The sequence below is a fragment of the Orbicella franksi genome, chromosome 15, assembly GCF_964199315.1.
Source record: "Orbicella franksi chromosome 15, jaOrbFran1.1, whole genome shotgun sequence".
In the NCBI taxonomy this organism is placed as follows: Eukaryota; Metazoa; Cnidaria; class Anthozoa; order Scleractinia; family Merulinidae; genus Orbicella; species Orbicella franksi.
The window spans coordinates 4,488,493-4,500,029 of record NC_138159.1 but is presented as its reverse complement, the minus strand read 5'-3'; the positions used below and the strand labels follow the sequence as shown (position 1 = coordinate 4,500,029).

Genomic DNA, 11,537 nt, shown 5'->3' with positions numbered 1-11,537 from the left:
ACTTTAATACAGTCATTGCTTCCATCAGATATGAGAAACATGTTTTTGTAAGGAATGCAGCTTGTTGGTTTGTTGAGTTTCTCTGGGCCACTGTCTCCAAATATCGAAATAGTTTCTCCTTCTTGTGACAACACCTGTATCCTGTGATTGCCGTACTCGGTTACAACAATGCGTCCTTCATCATCTAAACAAACGTCAATTGGACTCTTCAACTCTCCTTTTCCTGCACCACATTTTCCAAAGCTTTTTACAACAGTTCCTGTCTGAACATTTATGTGTTGTATTCTATGATTCTCTTGATCTGCAATTAGAATCTCATTGTTGTTTACATAGGAAACGTCAGCTGCATTGCTAAATTGTCCAGGATTTACTCCTTCGCTACAACGTTTACTTAAACAGTTACCATCTCTATCGAACTCATAAACACAGTGGCCAGAGTCATCTGTCACAACTATCTTGCCTTCTGAGTTAACAGCGATTCCATACAGCCATTCGGGTTCGTCTCCTGGAAAGAAATTTAAGTCCAACTCGCCAACAACAACAAGTTCACGTTCTTTCACTTGCACAGTAAAAGGACAGGTTGGAAGTTTATCCCCATTAATATTCACTTCAATGTTGTAGGCGCCTGGTACTCTGGGGGTAAATTTTAGCTGAAGATTACCGTTCTCTATCTCGCTAATAATCACATTTGTAACATCCTTAACGGGCTCAATCAGAACTTCAACTTGCAATTGATCTTTCAGGTAAGCCTGCTTAATCATCTCCCCTTCAGAAGTTTTGAGGCATAACGTAAACTCTGCTTCTACACCAGCCTGAAGAGTTTGCTTCAGTCCTTTAAGCGTTGATCGATATGCGTCTGCCTTTGAGATTGTCTCAATAAAACCTAATTTCAAGGCCATTACAGAAGCAGCAGTAAATCTGACGAATGAGGTCTCATCATGTTTTGGAACTTCAATTTCACGCAACACTTCAAATCGCTGTTTCAAAGTTTCCTTGTTCCTCATGATATCCGAGCTTGAGCTTCTTTCTGTCAGATTCTTAGTAAACTCAACCGCTTGCTTCATTTGTTTTACCAGAGATTGAGCTTCCCGAATGGAGGAGTTAATTCTTTCGAGTCTCGTCACGCGTGTTGTCTCAAGTGATACAATCATCTCACGCTCGCGCTCTCGAATCACTTCGATCATTTGCCCAGCAGCTTGCGAGACTTCGCGTTTAGCGGTTGCGATATTGTTTTCCAACTTAGAAGCCGTTTCTTCAAATTGTCGAATCACTTCAGTAAGCTCGTTCACCCTTTCGTTGATCATTTGAGCGCCAGACATGATGTTGGGTTTCTCGTCATGAGCTGCTTTGTCGAGTAAAACGATGTCGTGATTTCGGTGATCCGTGACTATGCAAATTTGGCAAACACAAGCTTGGCACGAAAAACAGAAGAATCTCGTGATTTCCTTCTCGTGGAACTGATGTGAACAAAATGGTTGCCGCTTCAGCAAGGCTTCGTAATCTTCTGCTTTAAACTCCTTCACTGACGTAATTTTATGTCCTTCAAACAACTCACGCAGCATTTCGTGTGCGTTGTAACAGTCTGGGCACATAAACCGTCCACAGTCAAAGCAATGGTACATCTGGGAGTTGTTTTTCCTACATTGGGAACAAGTCATGTTACTTTCATCGCCACTCCGTCGAACGGTAAGGAGACTCAACAAACTGTTGTGGAAAAAACTGCTCGGTAAGCTTTTGAAACGATTTCCTTCGGGCAGATTGATTTGGGCTTGGCACTCTGGACAACGGAACTTTCCTTGTCTGTGGCTGGCTCTGGCGTGATTCTCTAAACACTGACAGCAAAATGTGTGTAGACATGATATAGTTTTGGGTTCGTTGTAGGTTTCGAGACAAATCGAGCATTCAAGATGTTTTTTGAGGTCTTTCAAAAGGGACTCCATCGCTAGGCGTTGCTTGTTCAGTGAAACTGCACCAAGCTTTTAGTTTTAGTTTTCCTAGAAAACCGAATTAATAACGTCATAACTGTCTGCAAGGAGCCAATCAAATGTCACAAAATTATTGACCTCTGAGTGAAGCCTTAGTTCGTCTTTTGAGCGTTTGCATGGATAAATATAGGAAGCCAGGGGTCAGTAAAGAGGCTCTAAGTAGTTGATAAATCGGAAATGCTTGTCGTATTTTTCATTTACGTCGCAGACGGTCTACGCAAAAGAAAGAAACAAAGAGACAAACCCTCCCCCCAGAAAATATCGCCACTTTTAATCCGAAGTGTCGTGAAGTGGTAGTAAAATGTTGGCCAATACACACTCTGCTTGAAAGAATTTATATTTTTCATGCCCACACTATATACTCTTAGGCAGGCCACAATCATTCTTAAGTACAAAATTAACTTTAATTTGAAGGAAACTTGAAAATAGTTCTTTACTTAGATAGAAAAATACCAACGAGATAATAATAAACCATAAAGGAACAAGGATTGTTAAGGATGGAGAAGATTAACACGGATTACAAACGAAGAGACTTTTCACGATGCACAAACCGTGACGTAGTTCCTTTGAGGAGAATGACAAAATACATTTTCACGACAGTTTTTAATTGTAAACAATGGCTGGGAATTCAGTAGAAGTAACCTTGAGGACCTTAATCAGCTGTGACAACCTAAAGCATTCATAGCGGTTTTAAAAAAGGATTTTTCTCTCGCGGTGCTATCTTATGTTAAAATTCTTTACAACATTGTAGCTGTCGCTGGTCGTTGAAAGAGAGTCTAAGGCCCAGTTCAGACGCCAAACTTTTCATGAGCCGAACCTAATACGTTGAATTAAGTACATGAAATGTTCGGCGTCTGAATCAGTTAAAAACGGCTATTTGAATTTGGAACGGCTCAACCGTTCTTCCCGCCTAGCTCAGCCGGGAATTTCGGCTTTGGAACGGCTTTGATTCAGACGTCGAACTTTTCATGTGCCGAACCTAATGCCTACACCTTGCCTGAAAACCGCAGATGTTTCGATGTGTTTTGGTTCAAACTAAATTAAGTTCGGTAAATTAAGTTCGACGTCTGAATCAACAGGTGTACTTTTGATAATTTGGGTCGGTCCAAATTCGAATTAAGTTCGGCTCATGAAAAGTTCGGCGTCTGAACTGGGCCTAAGTTGTTAGGTATTGCTACTCAAAAATTCGATCTAACCACCTCAGTAACTACTAGGTTAGCTCAAATCGTAATTTGGGCATAACACTATATAAAGATGATGTCATGGAGTAACAACGTCAGAGAATAATGAAAAACGTAACAAACAAGGAGGTTTCTTAAGTCTCAAAATTTCAGTTTTTCTCAAGTCTCCGCGTTTCTCATCTGTTCATTCACAGCAGTGAAACTTCCTACTCCAACCCTCCCCTTGTGAAAGTTTACACCTAGAAAAGCAGGTTATCACATCCTAAACGTACTCGACTCTGCGTAGCAAGTGTTCCCGTACTAGCTAGAGCTTTTTCCGCAATCTGGCCGCACGCATGTTAGAGCGAGAGCATAGAAGACAAAGCTTGGGATGGTGGGGTTAACTCTCGCACCACCCCATGCTATGCAGTCAAGCGGCAAGTAGAGTCAGTCTTTTCCGGCGCTGTTTCGTGCAAGATAAGACAAAAAGCTCTACTGAAAATTACTTCAGAACGTATCGCATCCTGATGAGCACAACTGATACGTCAAATTAATTCAACCCGAAATATGCAAATTTGACGAACTGTGCTGAAGTAGTTTCTTGCTACATACCCACCACTTTACGAATTTAAAATCAAAGACAAAATTACAGCCATGCATAGAGCTTCTGCAGCCCAGAACTTTTATTCAAATTGGCAATAAGTTCTTTATTTGGAAGCAGAACACTTTCGAGCAGTTCGGTTCAGCCCGATCTGTTCAAAGTCATGAATTTGTAAACAATGAACCTGATCGCAATTTATGCTAAATTTAGACTGCGGCTGAAGGTTCTTATTTTTACATTAATTTACAACTTAAGTTAAGTGAGTTATAAGTTACCATTTTCTGTCGAATAAGGTTTAGAAACTTTTTAGAACAATCTAAGATGTTGTACGATGAACTCCATGCAATAACACAAGCTCATTGTTTTAATATCTTCAAACAAGGGAAAAAGACTCTATTTTGCTAATTTTCACTCTTTAGCTAACTGTATAGACTGCAGTAGCTTGAAGTCATAATTTTAACATAGTTTAACAGTACTGTTTTTTCACACACGGGTTACAAAATAGCTCTCCTCTAGTAACTTTCAACCTGGGGTGTGTTCTTAGTATGGCTTGACTTAATTAGGCCTGAACGCTATTATGAAAAAGATTCGTACAGAAATAAAGCCTGCGGAATGTAGAAATACATAATGTGGTTTAAATTATGTAAGCCAAATCAATATCTCCCAAACTCTCTCGTCTTTTAGAAAAGTGTAAGGTTTCCTTGAAACACTACACAGAAAACGATAAATCTCTTAGACACGCTTACTACGCGATTTCAACTTTTCAATGTAAATTCTGCACAGCATAATACTTGACTAGATTAGTTCACATCGTAATTTGTGCATAATCCCATATAAACATGACGTCATAGAGACCGTGCTTTACAACACAGGGTCGGTACCCCGGAACGGGAACTCCCATATAAAAATTATGGGGGTGCCCGTCGTACCTTTAGGGGTTGAAAACGCGGTTTTCGTTCATCTTAGGGAGTTCAGTCTCAGATGGTCCACAGCGAGAGCTTCTAAAGCAGTTTTTAGGGTACTGAGCCGAAACAAATGACGGGCGAAACTGTATTGTTTTAGAATTGGTACGTAAAACATTTCAAGACACGCCCGCAAAACAGGATCTTGGTACCTCTTACGGGGTTCTTTTCAATATTTCCGACGACCAACCCCGTCCTTTTTACAGATGTAACCCTCCCCCCCCCCCCCAACACACACACACGCACACTTTTAAGCTCTCCCGCTAGTCACTTGGCTTATAACTGGCTTATAATTTATCGCGAAAGTGGCTTGTGTATATATGATTTACTCTAGAACAGGGTTCTTTACCCGGGGGTACTACAATAGAAATTGAAAGCCGTAACTGACTTTGTAAGATATTAGTTAGCGTATATTGGACTACGATTAGGGGCTTTTGGTGCCTTATAATCCCGTTATAATGGGTTGCAAAATCAAGCTGATCAAGCTCTAGTGTAGCGTAAAGGCAGAGGGTAAAGATTTGAGTTTTCAGAGTACCCCAGGGTTCACAAAAAACAAAGCCAAAATGTACAAAGTATAATGGGTTATAAAGCAAATCAATATTTGAAAACAGTATTACATGTAAGCCTAATTTGTAGCGTTATTCTACGTCTAGACTAACCAAATTGATGAGGGCAACTCTGGTTTTGGTTTTTGCTACGTTTTGAAAGTTCAGATCTTCTCGCCAACTTTGTGCATTTCCCATCTGTCAATCCAGAGCAGTGCACATTTTCCCCCTTCCCCACCTCCCCCGGGAAAGCATGATTATGGCTGGGTTTTTGCTCCTAAACCTCCTCGAATGTTAGAAAAGCGTAAGGCTTCTCTAAAACACTACACTGAAAACGAGACATCCTTAAGACATGCTCCCCTTGCAATTTCGTCTTTGAAATATTTAAGTCTTCCCACCATAATACTTGAGTAGATTAGTTCACATGGTAATTTCGAAAAACGCTGCATGAGCATGACGTCAGAGAGACCGTGCATTCCAACACAGGGTCGATACAAACTGACAACTACTGATTATTGAAACAACTACTTCAATATGTATACTTTGTTAGTTGTGGCGCTAGTCACGAAAATTCGTCCATCTGGCGCTGTTGCTATTCGAGCAGGTTCTGGTAAAATAGCGATGGTTTTGCCAGTGAAGCGACCGTCTAAAGAAAACTGCTGAACTCGGTTATTGTCACTATCACATACAAGAAGATTATTGGAGCTGTCTAGAAGCATATCATGCGGCCAGTTAAATTGTCCGTCTTGATTCCCTTCTTTTCCAAACTTGTACAAGAAAGTTCCTGACTGATCGAAAACCTTAATACAGTTATTGCCTCCATCAGATACGAGAAACATGTTTTTGTAAGGAATGCAGCTTGTTGGATTGTTGAGTTTCTCTGGGCCTCTGTCTCCAAATATGGAAATAGTTTTTCCTTTTTGTGACAACACTTGTATCCTATGATTGCTGCACTCGGTTACAACAATGCGTCCTTCATTATCTAAACAAACGTCAACTGGATACATAAACTCTCCTTTTCCTAAGCCACGCTTTCCAAAGCTTTTCACAACAGTTCCTGTCTGAATATTTATGTGTTGTATTCTATGATTCCATCGATCTGCAACTAGAATCTCGTTCTTGTTTACATAGGAAACACCAGACGCATAGCTAAATTGTCCGGGATTTGCTCCTTCGCTACCATGTTTCGTTAAACAGTTACCATCTCTGTCGAACTCGTAAACACAGTCGCCAGAGTCATCTGTCACAACTATCTTGCCTTCTGAGCTAACAGCGATTCCATACAGCCATTCGGGTTCGTCTCCTGGAAAGAATTTTAAGTCCAACTCGCCAACGACAACGAGTTCACGTTCTTTCACTTGCACTGTGAAAGGACAGCTTGGAAGCTTGTCCTCATTGATCTTGATTTCAATACTGTAGTCGCCCGGTACTTTTGGAGTAAATTTCAGCTGAAGATTACCGTCCTCTTTCTTGCTAAGAATCACATTTGTAACATCTTTAGCGGGTTCAATCAGAACTTCAACGTGATCTTTCAGGTCAGGCTGCTTAATCATCGTCCCTTCAGATGTTTGGGGGCATAACGTAAACACTGCTTCTACACCAGCCTGAAGAGTTTGATTCAGTCCTTTAAGCGTTGATCGCCTTGCGTCTGCCTTTGGGATTGTCTCAATAAAACCTAATTTCAAGTTCTTTGTAGAAGCAGCGGTAAATTTGACGAATGAGGTCTCATCATGTTTTGGAACTTCAATTTCACGCAATACTTCCAATCGCTGTTTCAAAGTTTCCTTGTTCCTCATGATATCCGAGCTTGAGCTTCTTTCTGTCAGATTTTTAGCAAACTCAACTGCTTGCTTCATTTGTTTGAGCAGAGACTGAGCTTCCTGGATGGCGGAGTTAATTCTCTCGAGCCTCGTCACGCGTGTTGTCTCGAGTGATATAATCGCATCACGCTCGCGCTCTCGAATCACTTCGATCATCTGCCCAGCAGCTTGCGAGACTTCGCGTTTAGCGGTTGCGATATTGTTTTCCAACTTAGAAGCCGTTTCTTCAAATTGTCGAATCACTTCACGAAGCTCGCTCACCCTTTCGTTGATCATTTCAGCGCCAGACATGATGTTGGGTTTCTCGTCATGAGCTGCTTTGTCGAGTAAAACGATGTCGTGATTTGTGTGATCCGTGACTATGCAAATTTGGCAAACACAAGCTTGGCACGAAAAACAGAAAAATCTCATGATTTCTCTCTCGTGGAACTGCTGTGAACAAAATGGCTGTCGCTTCAGCAAGGCCTCGTAATCTTCTGCTTTAAACTCCTTCACTGACGTGACCTTGTGTCCTTCGAACGATGCGCTTAACATTTCGTGTGCGTTGTAACAGTCTGGGCACATAAACCGTCCACAATCAAAGCAATAGTACATCTGAGAGTTGTTTTTCCTACATTGGGAACAAGCCATGTTACCTCCATCGCCACTCCGTCGAACGGCAAGAAGACTCAATAAACTGTTGTGGAAAAAACTGCTCGGTAAACTTTGGAAACGATTTCCTTCGGGCAGATCGATTTGGGCTTGACATTCTGGACAACGGAACTTTCCTTGTCTGTGGCTGGCTCTTGCATGATTCTCCAAACACTGACAGCAAAATGTGTGTAGACATGATATGGTTTTGGGTTTGCTGTAGGTTTCGAGACAAATGGAGCATTCAAGATGTTTCTTGAGGTCTTTCAAAAGGGACTCCATCGCTAGGCGTCGCTTGTTCAGTGATACTGCAATAAGCTTTTATTTTTAGTTTTCCTAGAAACCGAATTAATTAACGTCATAACTGTCTGCTTGGAGCCAATCAAATGTCACAAAATTATTGACCTCTGAGTGAAGCCTTAGTTGGTCTTTTGAGCGTTTGCATGGATAATTATATGAAGCCAGGGGTCAGTAAAGAGGCTCTAAGTAGTTGATAAATCGGAAATGCTTGTCGTGTTTTCATACACGTCGCAGACGGTCTACGCAAAAGAAAGAAACAAAGAGACAAACCCTCCCCCCAGAAAATATCGCCACTTTTAACCCGAAGTGTCATGAAGTGGTAGTAAAATGTTGGCCAATACACACTCTGCTTGTAAGAATTTATATTTTTCATGCCCAGACTATATACTCTTAGGCAGGCGAAAATCATTCTTAAGTACAAAATTAACTTTAATTTGAAGGAAACTTGAAAATAGTCTTTAGTCAGATAGAGAAACACAAAAGAGATAATAATAATAAACCATAAAGGAACAAGGATTGTTAAGGATGGAGAAGATTGACACGGATTACAAACGAAGAGACTTTTCACGATGCACAAACCGTGAAGTAGCTCCTTTGAGGAGAGGTACAATATACATTTTCACGACAGTTTTTAATTGTAAACAATGGCTAATAATTTAGTAGAAGAAACCTTGAGGATCTTAATCAGCTGTGATAACCTAAAGCATTCATAGCGTTTTTAACAAAGGATATTTCTCTCGCGGTGCTATCTTATGTTAAAATTCTTTACAACATTGTAGTTGTCACTGGTCGCTGAAAGACCTCTAAGTTGTTAGGTATTGCTACTCAAAAACTCGATCTAACCACCTTAGTAACTACTAGATTAGCTCAAATCGTAATTTGGGCATAACACTATAAAAAGATGATGTCATGGAGTAACAACGTCAGAGAATAATGAAAAACGTAAAAACAAGGAGGTTTCTTAAGTCTCAAAATTTCAGTTTTTCTCAAGTCTGCGCGTTTCTCATTTGTTCATTCAGAGCGGTGCAAATTCCTACTCCAACTCTCCCCCTTGTGAAAGTTTACACCTAGAATAGCAGGTTATCACATCCTAAACGTACTCGACTCTGCGTAGCAAGTGTTCCCGTACTAGCTAGAGCTTTTTCTGCAACCGGGCCGCGCGCAAGTTGGAGCGAGAGCAAAGAAAACGAAGTATGGGATGGTGGGGCTAACTGTCGCCCCACCACCCCATGCCCATGCTATGCAGTCAAGCGGCAAGTACAGTCAGTCTTTTCCGGTGCTGTTTCGTGCAAGTTAAGACAAAAAGCCCTACTAAAAATTACTTCAGAACGTATCGCATCCTGATGAGCACAACTGATGCATCAAATTAATTCAACCCGAAATATGCAAACTTGACGAATTGTGCTGAAGTAGTTTCTTGCAACACACTCACCACTTTACGAATTTAAAATCAAAGGCAACAGCCATAGAACTTTGGCAGCCCAAAACTTTTATTCAAATTGGCACTAAGTTCTTTATTTGGAAGCGAAACACTTTCGATCAGTTCGGTTCAGCCCGATCTGTTCAAAACCATGCATTTGTAAACAATGAATTTCATCGCAATTTATGCTAAATTCGGACTGCGGCTGAAGGTTCTTATTCTTACATTATACAGACGCCTTGTTAGGGGTAAATTCCGACAAGCGACATGGCCTTGAAACGGCGACATGAGAGCTATGAATTGGCGACGAACGACAGACTATTCCAGCGAAATAGAGAAAGCGACACCAATGGCCAGATAGACCGACAACGAATTTCGGAACTGAGGATGCAGTGATTGTTTTAAACGTCTGAGTCGAAGTGAAGACGTATTTCCAGAGTTTTAAATGTGTTTTCCTCTCACGCACGATGTCGACGGGTCGTGAAACACAGGCTTTCTTATATATATGCTAAAACGTCCGCGTCGAATAAATCGAGTCCGTCATTGCTGAGTATTTTTCTCACTCTCAGCTGAGAGAGCAGTGGCCTAAAACGTCTAAAAACACGCTTAAGGAGAAAGGAAAGAGATCTTCGAAAGTCTGCTTCATATTTTTATCAGTGGGTCACCAGTAAAAGAATATGAAGTTGTATTATCAACAAATGGCATTATGGAAGGAAAAGAGAGACAGGGGAAAGCTGCCAAGGTCTTTTCGTCTTCAGCAGAAAGTAAGGGTTACGCCAAATTCAAAGGAAGATTATAGATAGGAGAGATTATCTGATTGAGGCCGTTGAGATTTTGAGTTAAAGAACGATTGTTAAACATAAACATGGTAAAAATAGTCATAGGTTCGATTGTACTTTAGGTCCAAATAGTGACTGAAAAATGGCTGAAAATAGCAATTCCAAGCGTCTCAATTTCAAAATTTCCCGGGGGAGCATGCCCCCACATCTCCTAGGAGGTTAGCAACTTCAGCGCTCGAAAGCATGCCCAAGCCCTTAGAAAGCATGCCCACAATATGCCCCCCAGCATGCCCCAAGCCCCTTAGAAAATTTTGAAAAATTGAAGTAGATAAGAAGTCTTTTCCTTCATTCTGAGTCGAAATGTGATGCTTTAAAAGTAACCTTAAAGTAATCATTAAACCCACTGACCGGAGAAATGCTGGCTCTGCATGAGAATTTCTAGCGCTGAAAAGTGTTCGAGGCAAGTGGAAAGCATACAAGGAGTAAATTATATCCAAAGAGATACTTAATTATATATGTACTGGACTAAAAGAGCAAGGAACCTTCAATACGTGAGAAATAATAGTTTCAGCGTGAGAGCGCAAGATTGAATTCGTTTGCGTGAGCCTCATGCTCGATGCGTGAGACTTGAGAGCACTGTGTCGGTTGTTGTTGTTTGTTTTTTTTTTTAACAAACAAAGGTATTACGTTGTGTTATACGTGTAGCTTCGTTTTAATCGAACAAGGTCAAATTTCCCGGCCCAACTCCTCTGAGACGAAATTCCGACAGGCGACATAGGAATCTTGCGAAATGCCGACATGGCTGGTGGCGAATTTCAGACAGGGGACATAGGTACCCCCCCCCCCCCCCCCTAACAGGGCCTCTATAAAGTGAAACTTCCTCTAAGCGGACACTTACCCCGAAATTAACGTGTTACATTTCCCTTAATAAGGAACCCCTGTTCAGCGGACACCTCTATTAAGCGGACGAGACCACTTAAATAAATTGTATTTTGCTAATTTACATTGTTAAAAACCTCTATTAAGCGGACACCGGACTGAATTGACAATGTGGCTCTGGATTACGTCCTTGAAATAGTCGATTAAATGTACCTGTATTATCGTTGCTGTATGGAAATGGCATCATCACAAACAAATTAAAGTTGGTAATGAAAGCTGACGAACTTGAACTCTGGATTGCTTCGTTAACAACCTAGAACTTTATTACAGTACAGAGGAACCGTTGAATGTTAGTTATTAACAAACATTGCGAAATTGTTATAAACCTTTCGGACACCCTCTATTAAGCGGACACTTGGGAAGGTCCCGAGGGTGTCCGCTTAATAGAGGTTTCAC

General features: G+C 41.0%; 2 protein-coding genes across 2 annotated transcripts in view; both read right to left on the bottom strand.

Moving 5' to 3' along the window:
* The window catches only part of LOC145469827 (E3 ubiquitin-protein ligase TRIM45-like), a 7,241-nt gene extending 2,313 nt beyond the window's left edge, over nucleotides 1-4,928 (bottom strand). The window contains exon 1 of the mRNA XM_081453636.1: nucleotides 1-4,928. Within this exon, the coding sequence (XP_081309762.1) occupies nucleotides 1-1,940 (1,940 nt within the window). The 5' untranslated portion in view covers nucleotides 1,941-4,928.
* An 11-nt stretch (nucleotides 4,929-4,939) lies between these two features.
* LOC145469715 (E3 ubiquitin-protein ligase TRIM45-like) lies at nucleotides 4,940-9,458 on the bottom strand. The gene has a single exon (XM_081453499.1). It carries the CDS (start codon nucleotides 7,983-7,985, stop codon nucleotides 5,778-5,780), a length of 2,208 nt encoding a protein of 735 aa, XP_081309625.1. The 5' UTR covers nucleotides 7,986-9,458; the 3' UTR covers nucleotides 4,940-5,777.
* Nucleotides 9,459-11,537: the final 2,079 nt, after the last annotated feature.

Bases quoted from the DNA above. Each gene is read 5' to 3' on its own strand.
- LOC145469715 (XM_081453499.1), bottom strand. From the start codon at position 7,985: ATGGAGTCCCTTTTGAAAGACCTCAAGAAACATCTTGAATGCTCCATT.